At 37.3% G+C, this 23,599-nt stretch overlaps 1 protein-coding gene across 3 annotated transcripts in view; it reads right to left on the minus strand.

Moving 5' to 3' along the window:
- The window catches only part of daam1a (dishevelled associated activator of morphogenesis 1a), a 185,794-nt gene that overhangs the window by 54,488 nt on the left and 107,707 nt on the right, over nt 1–23,599 (minus strand). For all 3 annotated transcript variants that reach the window (XM_072267954.1, XM_072267963.1, XM_072267974.1), the window contains 13 exons: nt 16,347–16,418; nt 13,657–13,751; nt 12,336–12,669; nt 10,820–10,930; nt 10,470–10,573; nt 10,320–10,386; nt 10,117–10,234; nt 9,314–9,452; nt 9,133–9,191; nt 8,496–8,683; nt 7,954–8,268; nt 7,595–7,702; nt 5,012–5,118 (listed from right to left, as the gene is read on the minus strand). In XM_072267954.1, coding sequence (XP_072124055.1) covers nt 5,012–5,118; nt 7,595–7,702; nt 7,954–8,268; nt 8,496–8,683; nt 9,133–9,191; nt 9,314–9,452; nt 10,117–10,234; nt 10,320–10,386; nt 10,470–10,573; nt 10,820–10,930; nt 12,336–12,669; nt 13,657–13,751; nt 16,347–16,418 — 1,817 coding nt within the window. The remainder of the gene's footprint in view (nt 1–5,011; nt 5,119–7,594; nt 7,703–7,953; nt 8,269–8,495; nt 8,684–9,132; nt 9,192–9,313; nt 9,453–10,116; nt 10,235–10,319; nt 10,387–10,469; nt 10,574–10,819; nt 10,931–12,335; nt 12,670–13,656; nt 13,752–16,346; nt 16,419–23,599) is intronic.

Here is a 23,599-nt window from a genome sequence, read left to right on the forward strand (position 1 = left end):
ATCCCCAGGTTCAATGGTGTGCTCCTCACACAAGATGTGAGAGATATAGGAGACCTCTAGGCACCAGAATATGTGGCAGCACTTGCAGACTGCCCCCAGCACATCCCAATGTCTTGTTGGTAAGACAAATGACACATTTCACTGTGTGTTTCAGTGTACATGTGATAATATAAATTTGAGTCTCAATCTCAGAATTGGCTTGCCCACAGAAGGCAAAGGATGGCTGTAGATGGAACATATTTTGCCTGGAGGCTGGTGGCCAGTGGTGTTCTACAGGAATCTGTTCTGGGTCACCGACTCTGAGATTTTTACAAATGACTTAGATGAGAAAATGGAAGGTTGGGTTAGTAAGTTTGCAGATGACAGGAAGGTGGGTGGTGTTATAGCTACTGTAGAAGGTTGTTGTAGATTACAAAGGGACGTAGGATGCAGAAATGGGCTGAGAAGTGGCAGTGGAGTTCAATCCAGAAAAAAGTGAAGTGACTCACACTGGAAGGCCGAACTTGAAGGCAGAATACAGGCTTAATGGCAAGAGTGGGGGAAAAGAGGGACCTTGTGGTTCAGGTCCATAGAAACCTCAAAGTTGCTGTGCCAGTTGATAGGGTGGTTATGAAGGCAATAAGGTGTGTTGGCCTTCATTAGTTGCAGATTAGGTTCAAGAGCCATGAGGTTGCATTGCAGCTCTATAAAACTCTGGTTAGACCACACTTGGAGTACTGTGTTCAGATCACCTCATGATAGGAAAATACTTGAAAACTTTAGAGAGGGCACATAGGAGATTAACTAGGATGCTGCCTGGATTAGAGAGGTGAACTGATGAAGATGTGCAAGACGATAAGAAGCATAGATTGAGTAGGCAGCCAGAGACTTTTTCCCAGGGTGTAAATGGCTAACATGAGGGGGCTTAATTTTAAGGATATTGGAGGAAAGCATAAGGGGAGGATGTCAGAGTTTTTTTTTAAGAAGCACAGATAATGCAGGTGCATGGAATGTGCTGCCAGAAGTTATGGTAGCGACAGATACATTATGGACATTTAAGAGACCCTTAAGACACATGGATGAAAGAAAATTTGAGGGCTATGTGGAAAAGAAGAGTTCAATTGATCTTGATGCAGGTTAAAGAGTTAGCACAACACTATGAGCCACAGGACTTGTACTGTGCTGTACTTCTCTATGTTCTCTTTAAAGGGATAATATCCAGCCATGCAGGATTCCCAAAACCTGATGTTTGGGAATTATATCATATTGTAATAAATTTTCCAGAGAACTGATTTAGTTTAAAAGATCACAGGAACCAGTGCCTCAGTGAGTTAAAAGGAAGCATGGCAAATATCACAAGATACTGAACCACCATGATTTCTGAATAGAGAGCAAATTATTGGAGTTTTATCGTACTGTGTAATATCTAAGAAAAATATAATGCATTGCTTGGGGGCTGGAATTAAAAGAAGTATCCAATAGACTGGAAAATTTGCTAGTCTATTGTCAAACTTCCAAATGTACTAGATTAATAATGTGTTAGAATCTACCACTTTTGTAGATTAAAAATAATTCAGTAAAGATCATAAAGGCTAACTGATGAATTACCAGTGAATAAGGATCTGCTATTTCACATCAATTGCTTTTTGCAATGGTAGTAATAGAATTTGGGGTTGAAGTGCACACCTCATTCAGTTTGTAGTGTGACAGGGTCCTGAATTACCCCTATAAACTGTGCTTAATTACCCCTATGAACTGTGTTGAGACAGAGAGACAGAGAGAGAGAGAGAGAGAGAGAGAGAGAGATTTAATACCGATATCTTGTTTTTAAGAGAGACAGAAAGAGAGAGAGAGACCAAGACTGCTTTGAGATAGTGTTATGAGCCCCTAAGGTTCATATTTCATGTGAACTGACACTTTAAGGCATGAGGAGAAACTGAGACTAACTTTTGGATTTCTGCTGAGTTTGGAGAGAGAGGGCACCGAGCAGCTCGTAAGTCGCTCTGGTGACCGAGGGCGGCGTTATTTGATGGACAATCAATGTTATGGTTTCTCTGAGGTGTGTTTATACTTCCCAAGGACATGGCCTGCTAGTGCATTCTTACACAGACAAAGAAAGGAGGAGTTACTTGAGATAAATAGGAGTACGGTGAGATAAAATAGGAGGTCAGATGATAGACCTGCAACACATATTCTTGGACACACAATGAACTTTGTTGTGCCCACAGAAAAAACGGGTTTTTGGAGGATCAATCAGGCGGATCGGTCAGTGGCTCTTGCAGTGAGAAGAAAAGGGATTGACCGGTGGGGAGTTGTCCATGTGTCCAACCCTTGCCTGGGTCGATGATTCCACCACAGAGGAACAGTCCCCTTTGTTGAAGTCACAGCCAGTGACTTTTAAAGTATTTCGGAGGACAACGAGAAGATCGACAGCGTCAGCTCACCTGAAGACTCAAATCTCTCCCCCTCTCTCTCTCCATCACTACTCAACTCAATGTCACGAACTGAACTGAACTTTACTCATTATCGTAAGACTATCTATTTACCCCTAGACTTGAAGAAACTTTGTTTTCATATATATATTCCACACTTACTTATACACAATCATTGCTAATCTGTTTGATTTATCTGCATTTATATGACTGTATTGCGTAGATACTAATAAATATTATTAGTTAATAGCAATACCGGACTTCAAAGTGTTTTCCATCTCTGCTGGCTCTTAAACCTGTCACGGGGAACGTGACAATAGCATCAACTCTTTCATGTGTATTTTTTAAAAAGTATGGCCAAATGACAAAGCAACTGTATTTTCAGTACCATTATATTTCATGTAAAACTATTTCAGATTAACAAAGTTAATACACAAAATAGTACACTGATGTACAATTAGAATCCAAATAGTTTTGAATAGATTTATGTCAGCAACTCCAATTATTAAATACCTATATAGTCAGGCAATAATAATTTAAAACTTACTTGCTTGATCAGATTAGAAGCTCTATTGCCCAGACTTCTCTTAGAATGAAAAACTAATGAATGGAAAATTAATGCCAATCAATACCATTTCCTACCAAAATATTTCCATATTGTTTAGGACTTCCTGCATCAGCATAAAGCGATTATTCATCCTGGCATTATTACAAATCAGTATCCTTATTTCCCGGTAAATTCTGTTGCCTAAATACCAAAAGGCAAAATCCCTACAAGCCTAACTAAAAATTGTGTAAGTAAATATTAACTTTGCTGAATGCAAATTTTCCTTCCGTCTGCTTTCAGAACCAACGAATGACTTCAAATTGTGCACATAGACTATGGAACAATCCCTTTTTCAATCATTTATATATTTCTCTATCTCTCTATCTGTAGCGCAGAATAGGCCCTTCCAGCTCTTTGCAGGGCTTCTCAGGTCAGTGGCATGCACATGTTGGAAAAGGTCAGCAGCATTACAGCACAGGCAGAACATGGGATAGACGGGTGTTTGCAATTACAGGAAAGAAAATGAAGATTTTGTAAAAGAAATACATAATTAAGGCAAAACTTGAATCAGTCAACGTTTACAGTGACATTATTTTGATTTAGTTCAGATTATAGAGACCTAAGGTTGAAGTATCTGTATAGTAAAGTTTTTCCTTAATAAATTAAACATAGAAACATAGAAAACCTACAGCACAATACAGGCCCTTTGGCCCACAAAGCTGTGCAAAGTATGAAAGCAAGGATGTAATGCTGAGGCCTCATAAGACATTGGTAAGACTACGTTTAGAGCATTGTGAGCAGTTTTAGGCTCCATATCTAAGAAAGGATATGTGAGCATGGGGGAAGGTCTAGAACTCGCTTATGAGAATGATTCCAGGACTGTAAGGATTAATGTATGAGGAGTGTGTGATGGCTCTAGGCATGTACTCCCTCATTATAAGAATTCTCATTGAAATCTACCAAATATTGAAAGTCATAGTTAGAGTGGACATGCAGAGGATGGTTCCGACAGCAGGAGACTTTAGGACCAGAGATCAAACCTCAGAATACATGAGTGTCCCTTTAAAACAGGGATAGAAAGAATCTCTAAAGCCAGAGTCTGGTGAATCTGTGGAATTTATTGCCACAGATGGCTGTAGCACCAGGTCATTGGGCATATTTAAAGCAGAAATTGATAGGTTCTTGATTAGTAAGGGTGTTACAGGTTATTGGGAGAAATAGCTTTAAAAATGGAAAATAAATCAGCCATGATCAAATGGTGTGGTCAACTTGATAGGAGCAGAATTATGTCATTCAACCTTTGTCTTATCATCTATTTCATCTACATAATTCATATTTAGACTTAAAAAGATTGACACGCACTTCAGCACACACTCAACCCTGTTCTCTCAGAAGAGAGAGAAACTGTCACACGTTTTAAACAAAGATAAACCCTTAACAATATATTCATTTTGGAACATTTAATAGAAATTATCCTCAAATTCATGACTGTTATTCATCAGTCAAAAGGATCAGTCAGTTACACAACCATTTAAAAGTCTTAACTTGACCTGTAAGCCCCAAAACACTAAAAAATCATTTTAAAATATGCCTTCCAAATCACAGAGCACACAATTGAAACCATTAATTTTTCCCCAGTTTTTACAATTTGTACACCCACATGCTCAACATTTCATCATCATCATAAAGAATATGCTGAACGTGCAAGTTAAACATACACTTGCCAGCACATTGCATGTTACACAAAAAGAGCCAACAATGAAGACAAAACAAGACCATAAAAGATACAATCTTGTTGAAAGCAATCAGCTGCAGGATCACAAACAATTGATTTCCTCTCTGCAAGCTAGCAGATCCAAAAAGCAATAAATGGCAATGAGATTGTGGAGAGGAAAAAATGTGGAATGTACAGATCCTGCTGTGTTTGGTAATTTAAATCCTTCCAACTAAATGAGGAGAAAATCAACTCTCATTACAAACATTTAAATGCACAAATCATAAAATAAAATGCAGGATTTTCAAGCTTTCTTGTAATAAATGGTAAAACCATTACCTGGATAGAAGAATATTGCAATTCTGTGCTCTTCTCCCATCTATTACAGACAATTCTTTGACTTTCTTGGTAGAATTTAATGTGTCTTCATTAGAATCTGTCTCTTTCTATAGTCCAAAAAAAAAGGGCACATTAGATAACCTGAAGCTATAATGAAAATACTCAATAACCTAATAAAACTCTACTTAATTTAGCACCTGAACCCCAATCTCTAAATGAATGAGGACAAAATACAGTTAAATATTTCTTAATATTTGGATTGACTTACGAAACTCTGAAGGTAAATGTCCTTTCTACGTATAATTCTAAAGGTGAATTTAATCTTCCAATGATAAAAGGTGAACCCACAGACCGAAGTATTCTTACTTAAGTAAAACAACCCTCCTAAGCCTCAGTTTAATCTCAAAATAGAGAAAACGGTGTAAAGCGTAATGTAATAAAATCCACACATAGATCTTTAATGCACATGATTGGCACAACGTACATAAGTTTTTTCATTTTAAAATTCCTTTTCTATTACAGGAAGCAGGAATAAGTCTACGGTTAAAACTAGCCTTTTCACACAAGCTAATCCATCCCATTGTAATATATACATCATTCAAAAATGTCAATGCTTTACTTCTTTAACCATAATTTGTGCTGTACAAAACTGATCATGAACTACATTTCATTCTTAAATCTTACTTTTTGCCTCTCACTTATTCACACCAAAATCAGTTTGGTTTTGTATTTCTAATGCTTGCGAGTTTCGTTTTGGACCATCGTGCATGTTTTATATTTCATGTTACAAACTCGTGTCTAATTAAAAGGCTTTATTGCCCCTTCATAGCTTTATTACAAAGTAGAATTAATCTGAATTATTGTCTGCATTGTGGTAATTCCCAAATTACTTATAAAATCAAACTTCAGAACAATACAATTAGTCACATTTTCTTAAAAATGCGATAATGTTGATGTGATACAAGTTTGCACACAAAACTGTTTAAGTGCTCATCACCTAAACTAAGTTTAATATGCATTTTTATCTTTGCAAACATGCTGCAATTTATACAAACAGACTGCTTGCACTTTATTAAAAGCACATGCTTACCTGCTTAGAATGATTGCTCAGACAGAAATCCTGAAGTGCAGGCCAAGGCATAAGGAGGACAACAGGTAGCATCAGTTAATGGCAATGAAAAAATTGCAGTACAGAAATTGTTGTAAAGAGGCAAACGAAATAGACACAGCACAATTGCATAAGTAAATTTTAAAAATTAGAAGTGATTGGAGACACACCAGCATCAAGCAAGAATGCTGTCTGCAAAAATTAACCCTTTCACCGTAACAAGGATAAATATTTTGGCTAAATGTCAGATTCATATGGAACTTGATAATGACAATAATATCAAAATTATCAAGTAACCTTAAAATAATCTGCTTGCAGTATGCCAAAATGCAATGATCTTAGAGAAAAGACTGAACTGAACTGAACTGACTCCACTGAGATTGCTGGAGTAAGATTTAGTTGGAGTTTTAACACAGGTCCCTGCAGCTGAAAGGGTTCAAGCATCATAGGCGATCAATCTGTAATGCTTTACATTATAATGCAAAAGCTGTGACATGCAAATCAGTATCAATTTAACAAACCATATTAACACGTCAGTATAATGCTGACAGGTGATACACATAAGCAGCTTCAAAATAGAAGAAAATAATTTGCTTGAAATTCAAAGTGAGCAAAATTAGGAAAAAAAAAAGGCTAGAACGAAGAGCAGCGTTTAGCCCATTGTCTCAGTGCTTTCTCTTTGCTGGAGCAGTCAAAAGTTGGCTGATTTCACTGCAACTTTCTTCACTCTTCCCATAAATACAACAAATAATTTCTGCTACAAATGCATTATTCACTGTCTCCTTCACCAGTGAGGATCTGCTATTAATTACTCAGCAGTGCCTCTATATACACAAAAGTCTCTTAAATGCACCCAATCAAAATAATGTAGCCAAAGATTAGCTTCATTTGTCACGTGTGCGTCGAAACATTCAGTAAAATGCATTGTTTGCAACTAATCAAATCAGAGAGGATAGTGCTGGGTTCAGCTTACAAGTGTTGTCATGCTTCTGGTGCCAACATAGCATGCTCATCAGTTACTAACCCTAACTGTACGTCTTTGGAACATGGCAGGAAAGCAGAGCACCCGGAGGCAACTTGCATGGCCACATGGAGAAAGTGCAAACTCCTTACAGACAACAGCAGGAATCAAACCTTGACTGGTGACCACCGGCGCCGTAAAGCAATTTCACTACCATGCTGCTCTATTTACAAAACCCTCTGCCGAATCCTGTGATTGCCTTTATACTGCACTGGAAGTAGTGCCAGATTCGCAGTAATAAATTGCATATTGGTTTGCTGAATTTAAACCGTCAAGCCAAGTTCTCGCAGAAAGCTTTGCACTGTTCTGAATACTACAGAATTATTTGGAATACAGTCAGTAACTCGTGCAGGTTTCTTCACTGTGAAAATGACTAAATATTACTGAATTCAGAGGAATTACTCTGTTCTCTTGCTAAGATATATAAATTATAGAGTGATCTCACTTAAATTACCTGTTGCCTTTGGTATGCAGAGAACGTCTTTTCAAGATCTTCTAAGTCAAGTACTTTAAAAACCTTCAAATCATCAATCTCCCTCCAGATAGTTTCCTCAATTTTATTCTATTAGTAAATCAAAAAGAAAATCTTTCAGCTGAGATAACCCATTCAAAATGCAGATTAATATTAAATAGTATTTACAAGTTAAAATAATCCATTTCTTTTAAATTATTAACTGGAAATCCATTACAAGCTCAATTTCAGTCTTAATTAGTATGGGCAATAAGAAACTTTAATCACAAAAACAATTCAGAAAAATCTCCCTTGGAGGTTTTTTTTAAATGGTCTTGTACCATTGGTCTTGTTGAACTCACCTCTGGTAACTTGGACCAGTTGAAGGATTTTAAAGCATTTGCTGGTTGTGGAATATTTTTCTTGTGTCTTGAACCCAAAGGGGCTCCTGGAGGAGGTAGAACACCACCCATTGGTGGCAAACCTGGAGGTGGAGGCGGTGCACCAGGAGGTGGGGGTGGAACAGGCGGGCGCACCCCACCCATTGGTGGAAGAGGAGGAGCGGCAGGAGGAGAAGACGGACCACTGCCTGAAGCAAGTGCGGAGGAAAACAGTGGTCCACCAGGGGCTCCAGGAGGTGAAAGGGAGCCACCCGGAACACCAGCAAAACTTGCTCTCTATAATCAAAATAAAATTATAAAGAAAATGGTAATTAGATTTATTCCAGATACTCTGATAGAATTTGCAACAGAGAAAACAGACAGTATTAATATATTTATGTTCTTATTTTTTTTGATCACCATGGTCCAGAGAAATGTGATTTTTCAGTGAAGTGTATTTATGCAAAATCTTTGTTAAATTTTACAAGAAGCTGCAAAGGATAGTTAACTAAACAGGAACTTGCATTGCTGAGATCCTGGATCTGGGCCGCAAGATCAGCTGCCTGTTTCTTAGCAGCTTTGTGCTCCTGAGATTCCTTTTCCAGTTTTTCTTTCATTTTATTCAGTGTTTGCATCATTTCCTCCTTTTCCTGTGTCTTAGCTTCACATTCCCTTTCTTTCTTCTCCAACTTTTGTTGTAGCTCATTGTGCTCTGCAAATGGAGATACATAGGCAACAAAAGTAGAGCATAACCTCTCCTTCAAACAATGGCTGTTATTAATTTGCAGGGATCAGGGCAATTCCCTCCCCTGTTGTTAGTCTTGTGACTCAAGACTGCTAACATCACATGGATGCTGATTCTGGGTGCTTTCCACCAATTTGTGCAGAAAGAAATCCAAAATGCAGGTTCTACAGTGCACTCTCCACCCATACAAGGTCTTGATTTATACAATGTTTAAGCCATGCATTACAGCACCAAAGAGCTATTGGAGGGGTGGGGTGGGGGAAGTACTTACGACTTCGTAACAGCAAAATTTAGTACAACAGTAGAGGGCAAAAAATACTGGTAATGGGATACAGCTGGGGTAGAGGAAGAACAACGAAAGGCTGGGCAAAACTATTTCACATACACAATATCAGAGCCAAAGAGACAGACCACACCTTTTCGCATTTTTTCTGCTTGTTCCTTCCACTGTTTGACCTCATTTTCATTAACCAACCTGTTTGTGTAGAAGATCAAATTCAAAGAAAAAAAGCAATAATTAGCAAACAATGTCTGAGCTCAAAGTATCTATTAGTATAATTCTCATGACCAATCACTCCACAGAAGAAGTGGACCTACATTCTAACAACATTCTTCACGTTAAAATTTTCCAGAGGAGTAACATCAGGATCATGCCCTTTATCGTTCTGTAAAACTATCTGTTGCAATATTCGGTCCAGCAGTAGCCAATATTGTACAGTGTTTCCACTTCGCTTATCTGGGAGGAAAAAGCAGAGGGAACTATTAAAGTTGGAACAAAGTAACAGCTGAATGCAGCAAATACACATCCCAGTCTGGCTCGCTCCATTGGTAGAGCTGAAGGATCTTGATCTCTGGAATATGAGTATAAGCCCCATAGTGGGTGCAGCTTTCTAAGGGGGAAGTGTCAAATACTTGAGGGCATGGCTTTAAGGCAAGAAGGGGAAAGTTTAAAGGAGATTTACAACTCGAGTTGTTTTATAACTCACCACTACCCCCTGCACCGCCCCCCCACCCTTGCACACACACAAAGTAGGGAAGATGTCTGCAACACACTGCAGCATGAAATGACAGAAGCAGATACAGTACGGGATGTTTTAAGAGGCATTAAAACAGACATGTGGGCTGGCTGGAAACAGGTACTGTATTTAGAACATGTACAGGCAGTTTGAATTGTCAAGAGTTAGTAGGTAGTGGGCATGTTATGTTGACAACACATGCAGGCCTTCTACACATCTCTGGTGTGTGTTGGTCATTGATGCAAACTACGGATTTCATGGTGTGTTTCAATGTACATATGACAAATAAAGCTGATCTTTAATCTTTATTTTCCTTCATTTTACTCACTCGTCACTTGGAAATTCAATAACATTCTGCCACACCAAGCTCTAAGTGGTACTCACATGGCATCTGTAGCCAATGGTGGAGAATTGACATAAAGTGCGGGTATGCATCTGTATAGCTGATCTTTTTCTTGACCAGTTCAAATACCTGGGTAGCACTTTTCGTGTCGATGTGCACCTGAAGAATACCAGCAGATTAATAAAACATATTTTGTACAATACTCAGCATGAAACAACACACCAGCAGAAACTGATCTACTTACCACATCAAATCTTTTTGCTAGTTCCATTTCATCCTCATTTCGCAGCATCTCAAAAAAATCTAAATGCCTAACAAATCATTAAAAATTAGCTTCAAAACCATCATCAGCAAATTTTCAGTAAGTTAAATTGATTATATAAAATATGCTCACCTATCTAAAGTTGCATTTTCATGTTCACGCAATTTGTCAATAACAGGTTGAATACCTAACATCAAAAATTCATATCGGAGATGTACTCTAAAATCAAGACTTTCCTATTGGAACAAAATAAAGAATACAATTTCAAGTTTGTTTTTTTTCCCTCTCTCGGAGTTCAACATTTAAAAAGCTACATTCTAAAGGGACGAAGCTGATCTAACACAGAAGTGCAGTACAGGTAGATCACGCGTTGTTGTTCACCAAACACTGTCTCACTTCACCATGGATAGCAAAATGGTCTGTTGATTTGTACCACTAGCAAAAACCCATCACTCTTGGTTAGCTGAGTAGAAATTTCCTACCTCTCCTGAACCTTGACTTAGGACAGCATTAATGAAAGACATGACAGCAGTTTTAAGGTTCACTTCATCCCTGTATCTTCCTGTATTTCTGTCCAAATCGTTGATGAGAGACTGAAAGAAAGAAGAGGTGCCATTTTTGATTTTGTATAATCATAAAGGATCTATTGTTTCCTAAAGAATTTACCTTAATTATCTGAAAGCAAAAATTGAATTAACATGTTACCAAGAAAATTCTCCCAAGTTACTAAATGACAGGTAATTCTCAGAATATTATAAATACTGTTATATCACAGAAATTAAGTGTATTAATAGATGGGAATGAATTTATAAGAAAAGAACACTAACTAAACGGTGTCAGATTGCAGAGGGATTTAAATGCTCTAGTGCAGGATTTTAAAGACATGCAGGTACAGCAAGTGAATAAAGCTAACCACAAACATTAAATCAGACCACACAGCCTTGAACCTGCTCTATTATTTCATAAAATTAACTGTGGTCTGACTGCAATCTCAGTTCTGGTTTCCCATGAATCCTCAGTCACCTATTACCTTCTGCTTAACATATATCTATCCACAGTGGTCTTAAAATACTCATGATTCAAATCAAGGATCCTCATGAAGCACAGCAGAAACAAAACCCCACATTCAACTTGTCAAAACCAATCCTAACTCTTCAGCATTGGTTTCATTATTTAGAAAGAGAGGTGGGTGAGTGGGTGTCGGTGTCAGATTTGTTAACCTTTTCTGTATAAATCTAGAATGGGCTGGTTGTCTTATGAGGGAATGTTGGACTGGTTAGATTTGCATCATTGCTCTACAGTGAAATACTGGATGATTCTACAACAATTTCTGTCCAGTTTTGAATATTTGGTTTGAGATTGCACGATATTCCAGCCTAAATCTTGAGGGTTATAAATATTCTGAACTCTCGTCCTCAAAGACAATGGAAACAGAATATTTCAATACTTTGAACTAATGATAAACAGGGAGGATACAGTTATATAAGATGGTGCTTTCTATGTCAATGGTATCTGAAGTTATCAGTGATAGATTAACGTAACATAATTTGCTCCACATTCAGCAGCAAAAACACAGCAAGCTATCAGGTGGCCTTCCCTTGCCCATAATTATGTGCTCATGAACTACATTTAAAATAAATGAAGATAATGATTAGAAGCTGACAAGTCATTTTGCCTCGCTGAATGAGTGAGGCAGTAATAAAAAGGTTATTCCCTCAAAGAAGGAATCACTAGCACAAAGATAGGGCTTAGCAAATTTTCATCTGTTTATATTCTACAAAGATACCACACCGATGCTACATCTGGCTGCCAACATACTGAAAGCAAACTGAAAATTAGCTAGACAGAAAAGTGTGAAAAATACTTTTAATCTATTACTCCTCGAATCCTTACTTTAGCAGAGATATATCCTCAGATTTTTACATGCATTAACTTATCACTAATTGAACAAAATACATACTTTCATTTTGCAGTTCACAATCAGCATGCAGACTGTACCTGGAAACGTGTTCTTTCACTTGCATATTTCTGGTAGTGCAGCATTGCTTCCAGTACCTTCTTATGACCGCCTGGCACTAGACACACAGCACCCAAAATTTCCAAGACTGCTACTTTAGTCTTTATATTTTCTGTTGTTAGACTTTGGGCTATTACGTTAATACTCTCTACATGAGCCAAAACATGAGCTCTGCCCTGTGAGTTATTCATTAGTGCTTTAATACAGCCTATTAGAGAAGTATGTATTCGAGATTCTGAAGTTTCATAGTCCATACTTTTCAGAAAGTTGAGAATACACGTTAACCCATCCAAGTCAATGAATCTGGTAACAAACCTGCCAAATGGAAGAACATTGCAATTCAAAAAGCTGAAAGAATACTCTCTTTTGAGTCTACACAATTTAAATAAATACTTAATTGTCTCTCCGTTCAGAAGGATGACAAAACTTGCCTCCTAGGAAATATTTATACAGGTGGCCCTGGCACAACTGATATTTGGGTAATGTTAATTCGCCTTTGCTGAACTCACAAATCACTACCCAAAAATTTGAGATACGAAATAAACTTGGATTTTTTAAAATTCATACTTCTTGACGTCTGTGCAGATGACACAGCTTTGAATGAGGAAAATTGAGATATGACTCATTTTCCAGAAACACTAATCTGAGACACAGGAGGCTCACAATTTGTGGGAAGAATGGGAGCAAAGAAACTGATAAAAATTCATTCATAATTAAGGAACTGAAAATTTCAGTGGAACTTAGGGACAATACAATCAATCTACTTTAAGCTTTTATAAAATCCAGTCACTGATCTCAGTCAAGCTACCTAATAAGATCTTCAGAATGTGCTGAAAATCCTATAGACATCTTCAGAACGTGCTGAAGCTCTAATAGACATTTAAACTACAGGGAGTCAATGAATACAAAGAAAGAGAAGGTAACTGGTGTTAAGGCCAAAGCATATTCAGCAATGATCTTGCTGCATATCAGAGCATTCTTGAAGCGTCACCTGGCCAAATTATCTCTGATATTTCTTTTGTTCTTACATCATTTTAGAACTTTAAGAAACACATTATCCATTAAAAGGGAAAAATTAGCAAAACGTTAATTTAGAGAATTGACGTTCAATGCCTATGGTTATCATTTTATGTAATTAAAACATTGTTTTCAATAAGTTTCCATTATAATTGATAACATACATCTTGATGTTCTAAGGTTATAAGAACACAAGAAATTGTTGCAAGAAGACTGACACCATGACTCTGTCATTCAGCAAGATCAATGCTTTAATACCAAGGGATAAGATCAAGAATAGTTTGCCTCATGGGTTGTGTTCTTAATGCAGTCTTCAAACTCTCAATGGTTTTATTCCTTTCTTCCTCATCTTCTTTTTCCAAGGCGAAGAGCGATTTTCTCTAAAAATAAAAGGAAAATAAAAATCAGCTCACCAATTACTACTTTTACTAATAGAGTACATGAGATGTTTGGTATATAGTGCTTCTTGTGCAGAAAGACACCATTTTCTCCAACATTTAACATGGGCATTAAAGGGCTACAATTGAAGACAATTACTGCAATGGACCCACTTCTTTCTAAATAATGGTAATGCATCAATGTGAATATCTCAAGGAGTTGAAAAATAGATATCGGATTAAAATAACCATTCCTAACATATGGAGGACACAATGACGTACATCAAAATTATTCTGTTATTTAATTAACAATACTTATGGACTGGGTTGTGGAAAAGAAAGATAAGCAAACCAATGTAATTAGATTGTCATCTGTTGAAAGAAAAAAATCATATTGAATGGTAGTTGACACTCCCCAAAAAGAGTTCTGCATGCAAGGTAGTCAAATGAGTCAGTACTGCACATATGTATTTAATGTGCTAATTATTTGTTCTTGGCAAAAAATAACTACTTAACCAATCCTGCTCAATGCAATTCCACTCAACTTACTGATTTTATTTGAAACATCTGTTAATATTCTGACTTAAAATGAGGTTCTGTTGATTATATATTCTGTTCGAAATTTCAACAAATCCAATATTCCCAATATTCAGAATTTTGGATTTCCACCAACCTTAAGTGTTGATTGAAGTCCAGATTGTTACCCTATTTATTCCTTGATGTCTAGCTTTAATTTTAAAATGTGCAAATGCAACCATCATTCTATATTCACCATGGGAAACAATTCCTCTGTTCCTGCTCGATCAAACACCATTTCCTCACTTTAACCACCTCCATTAAAAACATCTCAAATTCCTAACATGGTTACTTCACACTGGTCATAATTGAACAATGGCATTATTCTCGTGAACTCAGCGAATAGTAAGCACTGAGGAGAACTTCAGAAGAAAGGGATCTGGGAATAAAGGTCCATAATTCACTGGAAGTGGCATCACCGGTTGATAGGGTTGTAAAGAAAGCTTTTGGCACATTGGCCTTCATAAAACAGAGTACTGAGTTCAGGAGACGGAATGCTATGTTGGAGTTATACAAGATGTTGATGAAGCCTAGTTTGGAGTAGTGTGTGCAGTTTTGGTCACATACCTACAGGAAGGATGTAAATAAGGTTGTATTAGTACAGGGAAAATCTACAAGGATGTTGCTGGGACTGGCGGACCTGAGTTCTAAGGAAAGATTGAATAAGTTAGGATGTTAGTCCTTGGAATGTAGAAGTTTGAGGGGAGATTTGATAGAGGTATAGATTATGGTAAATGCAAGCAGGTCTTTTTCACTGAGGTTGGGTGGGACTACAACTAGAGGTCATGAGTTAAAGGTGAAAGGTGAAAAGTTTAAGGGGAACATGAGGGGAAACTGCTTCACTCAGAGGGTTGTGAGAGTGTGGAATGAGCTGCCAGTGCAAGTGGTGCATGCAAGCTCAATTTCAATGTCTGTGAAATTTGGATAAAAGAGAAGTTTGGATAGGTACATGGATGATAAGGTTCCGAGGGCTATGGTCCTGGTGCAGGTTGATGGGAATAGGCAGTTTAAATAGTTTGGCACAGGATAGATGGGTCAAAGGGCCTGTTTCTGTGCTGTACTTTCCTAACTCCAGTGAATCAGCATTATGCCAACATTAATCCACCATTTGTACTCACAAGTCAATGTACACAATGTGGCAATCAAGATCCTAAATAACTGAAGTAATTGTTTTGTAGTATATCATCCCATCCGAGATGAAGACCAGCATTTTATTAGCTTTAGTATAATTATCAAATTTTAGTTATTTGCATACATGGAAACAAGCATCCTTTACTGCGTACAGCACCAAATGTTCAAGCATTATGAGCATATTTTGGTCCAAGGAGCCCAGAGGTAAGCATTTTCTTATTAAGAAATCATATTTGAAATATTGATGACAAAACTGTACATTGTACTACTGCACATTTCAAAACAAAAAATCCTGCAACTTATAACCAAAGACTTTGGTAGTCAAATTACACCAGAAGATATTTGTCCCCATGCACAAACGTCTTGAAACTCTGGTATTCGGGGAATGCATTAAGAAACTATTTGCAAGACATGTATTCTCATGGGAAAGTATTATTGGTTCAGAACCATATGTGAAATGAATCATGTCTAAACTGAAGGTGCAAATTCCACATTCAATAAAGTGTTACAAACTTCAATTGAAAGGTTTATAGAAACCTTGATGGAAACTTAAAGCTATAGATTTTAGTATAAAGCATTAGCTTCTTTATTAAACATCTCTTGTTTATTAAATGAAAGTAAGGAATGTTGGTAATTGGACACTGGCATTAAACTCCTCGGTATCAACCCAGTTATATGTCATAATTTTATTGCCTCCAATGAATTTGATTATACACAGGTGAATACAACTGACAACGGATAATCGATCACACATTCAACAGTAGCAAACAGAGGAATTTCTCCCCCAAAGTATTTGAACTGTTTATTGCAGAAATGTACTGACAGAATTATGACAAAGTTTAATGATTATGTGCGCTTATAGATACAGAGCAAAGTAAAACAAGGACTCACAACTGCCATAGAATTCAGCTGATCAATGTAAAACTCTGGCCAACTGGTGGCTCCTTTATTTTCTTCTTGCTCCTGTGAAAGAAATTTCATGAAACATTGTGTATAATGAAACTCACTGAAGTAGGAACCTGTGAATTTTTGGTAAAAATGCTTCCTTTATCAAAAATAGATAAATATGTATTCAGATTCAAATAAATCCAATAGTACTCCATCAATAAACCATATCTAAATGAGAAAATGGACACTTAATGGCATTCAATGACACTTAACTCGAGCTGACTTAAAGCACCTCCTCATTCAGGAGGGAAAATGCTCATGAAAAATAACTGATAAGCTTTACCTGGAGACTGACAAAGAAAACATTGAACAGCCTTTCAAAAAGGCAAGAATGGCATTCAACAGAGGGTATACCTGACTAAATTAGAGGGACAATTATAAAAGCAAAACCTTTTTTCCCACCTCTATTAAATTTATTGCATGTAGGAACTTTACAGCATAAACCATCGCACACTTTAACTTGTTAAAGCACAATGTTCCTGAGATTAGGGCATTATCAGATAATCTTTCCACAGAAGTTATCACAGTAGCATATCACCTAATGTGCATCACCAGTACCCCATACACCCACCTGGAATGAAATACAAAACAAAACATCCAGCTAAGAAGAAAAGATGTGCCACTCTACAGGAACTAATGCATTTCACATGGGCAAACTTGAGATGTTTAAAAATATGTTAAATTGTTCCTCTTCCCTTAATCTTTCCAACCTATTGCTTTGGCCACCCTGTACGCTTTGCCCACATTAATGGCAATTGATGTTGGCAATAAATGTTTAAATGAACTCAAGGGAGATTCCATCAGAATGACAATCATCTAAACAATTTATTGATTACCCACTGCATATTCTCTAGATCGCACTGACTACTACTCATGATTCATGGATTTTCGCTGCTGTTACTCCATTTCAACTGTAAAAGCTGGGTTACTTATGAAAACACTACAGCATCTGATGGGTTGGCAATTCAGAATCAGTTAACTTCCACCATTTAGAAATAAAAACTGCAGTTTCTTCAGTAGCTGAAATAATATACTAATAAATGCAAACTGCAGGAAGATCAGCTTTTAGAATTCACTTCTCCCTCAAGCTATGATGTTTATATTGTAAAAAAATAAAGGCAAGCAAGCAACACACATAAAAGTTGCTGGAGAATGCATCAGGCCAGGCAGCATCTCTAGGAAGAGGTACAGTCGGCATTTCGGGCTGAGACCCTTCGTCAGGCCTAACTGAAAGAACAGCTAGTAAGAGATTTGAAAGTGGGAGGGGGAGGGGGAGATCTGAAATGATAGGAGAAGACAGGAGGGGGAGGGATGGAGCCAAGAGCTGGACAGTTTAGCAAATACATGGAGTGTAACTTGTCATAATCACATTAACAGGTCAAGGCTCATCTAGTTAACCTAAACACCTAGCTCCATCCATTAGCTTCTCACAGATAATGATGTTCATTCAGTTTCATTCATTTGCACAATACATACCAAATTACAAACAGGTCACTCATTGAAGTTCAAAGTAAATATATTATCAAAGTACATATATGTCACCATATACAACCCCAAGATTCATTTGCTTGCGGACAATCACAGTAAATACAAAAAACACAACAGAATCAATGAAAGACCACACACAACAGGATGAACAAACAACTAGTGTGCAAAACCAAAATCAACAAACTGTGCAAATACAAAAAGAGACAGCAAACAATAGCAATAAATAAGCAAGAAATATCGAGAAGATGAAGAGTTCTTGAAAGTGAGTCCAGTTCAGTGGGATCAGTTCAGTGATAGAACAAATGTAGTTGAGGGAAGTTATCCCCTCTGATTCAAGATATGATGGCTGCAGGGTAATAACTGTTCCTAAATTTGGTGGTGAGGATCCTGAGGCTCCTGTACCTCCTTCCTGACAGCAGCAGCAAGAAGAGAACACGGGCCTGAATGGTGGAGGTCCTCGACCATGGATGCCACTTTCCTGCGATAGTACCCCGCATAGATGTGCTCACTGGTGGGGAGAACTCTATCCGTAATGGACTGGTCTGTATCCACTACTTCTTGTAGCTTTTCCATTCAAGGGAATTGGTATTTCCAAACCAGCGTCTGATACAACCAGTCAATATACTTTCCACCACACATCTTTTGAAGTTTGTCTGAGTTTTGGATGACATTCTGAATCTTTGCAAACTTGTAAGAAAGAAGAGGCACTGCCATGCTTTTTATGTTATGACAAATCCTCCAAAATGATAACACCAAGGAATTTAAAGTTGCTGACCCTCTCCGCGTTTGATCCACAGATGAAGACTAGCTCATGGACCTCTGGTTTTGTCCTACTGAAGTCAATAATCATCTCCCTGGTGTTGCTGACATTGCGTGAGAGGTTGTTATGGCACCACTCAGCCAGATTTTCAATCTCCCTCATACTTATTCAACCATGGATACATTGTAAAATATAAATGCAAAGTTATATTCTATCAAAAAGTACTTATGATCAAAATTATATTTGCTATTTGAAATAACACTAATGACAGTAACAATTAAGTTTCCATACTTTATTCTACCTTGCTGTAGCTTTCATATTTTCAATGAATTCTGAATCAGACTGGGCCATAGAGATGTGAGGAGCAGACACAGTGATTTTAAATATACTGCCTGCCTGGAACCCTATGTAAATATTAGGTCTCACTGCCAAGAAAGTGGGCAAGATCTCAGAAAAGGGCATTTTTGTAGTTGGGGCTAGCTGGCAGAGTGCAATTATCTGAAGGGGATTGTCCCATGGAAAGAGCTGGGCATAAGGGCAGGATGAAAAGAGTCATCAGTGCTGTAGGAGATCAGGAATGAGGGACCAGATGATTTTGACACAAACTCCTCTTGGCCTATAATCTGTGCTGGAAAGAGTTTAACAGATGGCTCCTTTCTTTTTTGTCAGTTTTAACCTGCAAAGGTTTAAGTCCAGGAACCAACAATTTAAAATAGAAAGGTTAATTTTTTGAAGGACCTACAAACTTGTGTTTAGCGAATTCATTTCTTGTGACATTAGTAACCCAACTCTCATTTCTGTTAAAACAATTAGTGGACCAACTAGATTCTTGATTTATTTCATCACTAATTTTATCTTTTATTATTTTATATTTTATTTTATTTATTTTTTCCTTTTTTTCAAAATAGGGTTCGTTCCGGTTTCTTGCTTTGTGCCTGTCTGTAAACAAACTAATCTCAAAGTTGTATCTCTGTCTCAAATCTCAATATAATTTATACATCCTTTGATAATAAATGTTCTTTGAAACTTTGAACTCACAGTTTTCAAATTTTTATAACAATGTGCGGTGACACAGTAGTGAAGCGGTTAGTGCAATCGCTTTACAGTGCCTATGATCACCAACTGATCATCGGCTGAAAGGACTTTGTATGTTCTCCCAGTCACCACGTGGGTTTCTTCTCACATCTTCAAGGATGTATGGTTAGGGTGAGTTCTGGGCACGCCACATTGGCATTGGAAACATGGAGACACCTGCAGGCTGCTACAGTACAATCCTCAGACTGTGTTGGTTGCTGACACAAAACGATGCATTTCACTGTACGTCTTGATGTTTCAATGTATAGTACATGTGACAAATAAAACTAGTTTTAAATCTTAATCTTTATGATTAGCAACAACCGATCACTAGCCATAGAGCTTCACCATCTCTCTGAAAATCAGATTTAATCGTAGTTATCCACTTCAAAATTTTAAGAGTTATCAGACATTTCTCTACATCATATAAGAGTTGGCACCATTTTAATTGTTAAAAAGATTGTTAATGAGCTGGAAATGAAACAATCAACTTTAGTAATTTCAGAATCAGATTTATTATCACTGGCCTGTGACATGAAATTTGTTAACTTAGCAGCAGCAGTTCAATGCAATACATTGAAGAGGAAAACAATAAAATAAAAATAATAATAAGTAAATCAATTACAGTATATGTATATTGAATAAATTTTAAAAATGTGAAAAAACAGAAATACTGTATATTAAAAAAGTGAGGTAGTGTCCAAGGGTTCAATGTCCATTTAGGAATCGGATGGCAGAGGGAAAGAAGCTGTTCCTGAATCGCTGAGTGTGTGCCTTCAGGCTTCTGTACCTCCTACCTGATGGTAACAGTGAGAAAAGTGCATGCCCTGGGTGCTGGAGGTCCTTAAACTGCCTTTCTGAGACACCGCTCCCTGAAGATGTTCTGGGTACTTTGTAGGCTGGTACCCAAGATGGAGCTGGCTAGATTTACAACCTTCTGCCGCTTCTCCCCATAATTGAGTATTTGTGCAGCAAAAAACAAGCACAGGTTTCACATGTTAGCTATATTTGAGCCTGATTATGTTACTTAGTAAGAAAACGTTTTATCAAAGCCTTGTATAAAGATGTGTCTTAGGCTGTATTTTTATTCATATTCCTCTAGCTTATGGTTTTTAGTAACCTTACTACTCAGCGTTGTCAATAAGTTTTCATGTTGTATGCAGCATTAATTAAAATCAATTTACAACCTTTATTTAAAGTAAATCCACCAAGCCTACTTTCAGAAAAATGGAATCCCATTTTGGCTTAAGCCAGTTATTTAAAAGAAATTTATCGTTTGGACTATATTTGAGCCTGATCATGTCACTTAGGAAGAAAACATTTATGTTTGCCTTATGAGTTTTTAAAAATTATGTAAGGGAAAGAAAAGAGATTAATTTCAAGAAAGGCAAGCTAGGCTCAGCTATCTGTTTTTTTCAAGAAAGGTTAGCTAAAGATTCATTCTCTATTCAAAATAGCATTGAAAATTATTTTTGGATTATTATATCTACAAGTTATGATTACTCTACCATACAGTGAGCTGTAGATATAATAATTTTTATGCAGCAGTTCCCCAAGACATGAAAATTATTTCAAGGGTTCCTCCAGGGCAAAAAAGGTTGAGAAAGGCTGCTCTCAAGAATAAGGGTATGTGAAAGTCATCAAACAGAAGACAGTAAAGGATTCCAGTTTAAGTTCTTTTCAGCCGTAGACCAATTTGTAATACATTTCAAACTTAAAAGATAACAACCAAAAATCTCATGGCAACAATAATGAGCAAATACTTCACATTTTAACATGACTACCTTCTGACCTTTATACTAAAGAGTTATTAATTTTTTTAAAAGAAAGAATAAAAAGCTTTTCTACACTAGCTTCCCTAGGGAGGTCTGATATGGGTTTGGCTAATGTGAGGTGAAAATCTTTGTAACGTGAAGTGTTACGGTCTGGAGACATGGACAGTGGTGACGTAGATGGGACAGGAAACTGAATATGACACAAGGAGTGCAGAGAGGTCAGCGGCAGCCCCACCCACTAGCAAATCCTTACTTTGGTGAAAAGCTTACATGGCAAATGGAATAGGGAGTGCTTGCACATCAATCTATGTGGGAAATGGAACAAAAAAACATCAAAAATTGTGGCAAGCTAGATTTGTTGACAATAAATTGATCTGTTGAGATTTGTTCATAATATTACATGAAATTGAGACAAGAATAGAGCACAGAACAGTAGAAGCTCTTCAGCCTACAATGTTGTGCCAACCCCTTAACCTATTCCAAGATCAATCTTACCCTTCCCTTCCATTTTTCTTTCATCTATGTGCTTACCTAATTATCTCTCAAGCATCATTAATGGATCTGCCTCTATGACCAACCTTGGCAGTGCATTCCACGCGCCGATTACTATGTAAGAAACCTGCTTCTGATATCTCCCCCTATACTTACCTCCCAACACGTTAGTTATGAATTGAATTGACTTTATTTCTTACATCCTTCACACACGAGTAAAAATCTTTACATTACATCTCTGTCTAAATGAGCAATGTGCAACCATAGTAATTTATAATAAATAAAACAGTCTATGTAACACAGAATACACTCAAACCAGCGTGAGTTAATCAGTCTGATGGCCTGGTGGAAGAAGCTGTCCCAGAGCCTGTTGGTCCTGGCTTTTATGCTGTGGTACCGTTTCCTGGATGGTAGCAGCTGGAATAGATTATGGTTGGGGTGACTCGAGTCCCCAATGATCCTACGGGCCCTTTTTACACACTCGTCTTTGTAAATTTCACAACTACAGATGTGCTGGGCTATCCGCACCACTCTCTGCAGAGTCCTGTGATTAAGGGAGGTACAGTTCCCATACCAGGCAGTGATGCATGCAGCCAGTCAGGATGCTCTCAATTGTGCCCCTGTAGAAAGTTCTTAGGATTTGGGGGCCCATACCAAACTTCCTCAACCATCTGAGGCTTGAATTAGCAATTTCAACCCTGGCTGACCATTCCATCAATGTCTCTTATTATCTTTAACACTTCTACTAAGCCCTAGCTTGCTTAACCTATCCTCATAAAACATGGTTTTCAATTCAGGCCTCATCCTGGTAAATCTCCTCTGCAGGTTCTCTAAGGTTTCCACAACCTTCCTATAAACGTGGCATCTACAACTAAACAAAATATTCTAAGTGTGAATTGCAATATTCCAAGTATATGTTTTATTAGGAAGAAAATTCAACTGAAAGAACTTTGGGTTGGAGTTCATATAAAACAAATCTTAAGTTTAGTACAAGAGACATTTACTTTGGAGACGTGCTATTTATTAATAAAAGAGCAGCAGAGGGCAATGTAGTTAATTATTTTAAGAACTCAATGATTTATTAATAAAATTTGGAACAGGTTTTTTACACTGGGTGAACTCATCATTAAATCAATTCATTCCCTGAGCTATAATAATTAGTGGTTCCTATTAACTTCAAGACTGATGCAGTGACCTGGAAGAAACACTTAATAATTTATTTTGAATTGGGTGGGAATCAAGAAGGCAGAAGTTTTGTACTGTTAAAATTTAAACTAGAAGTCTAATTGCAAATAAAAGTAAAAAAGAAAACTTTGCCTTCACTTTAAATGGATTAACAGCAATTTCTATTTAAGCAGAAGGCCAAGAAAGAGCACAGAATAAAATAGATTTTGTATATTAGAGATATAAATTTAATTTATCAAGGGAGGAGATAAAATTTGATTTTGCTGTATAGTTAAATATTGAATAGGGCTGACGTAGGCCTGAGGTGGGAGAATGACCCATAGCACAGAAAACAAAGATCAAGATAGAGTGGCAAGATGCCCTTAAACTTACTCATGTAAAAACCTGCAAGAAGCCAGATGACGGGCATACCTTATAAGCAC

The sequence above is a fragment of the Mobula birostris genome, chromosome 1 (genome assembly GCF_030028105.1).
Source record: "Mobula birostris isolate sMobBir1 chromosome 1, sMobBir1.hap1, whole genome shotgun sequence".
Taxonomy (NCBI): domain Eukaryota; kingdom Metazoa; phylum Chordata; class Chondrichthyes; order Myliobatiformes; family Myliobatidae; genus Mobula; species Mobula birostris.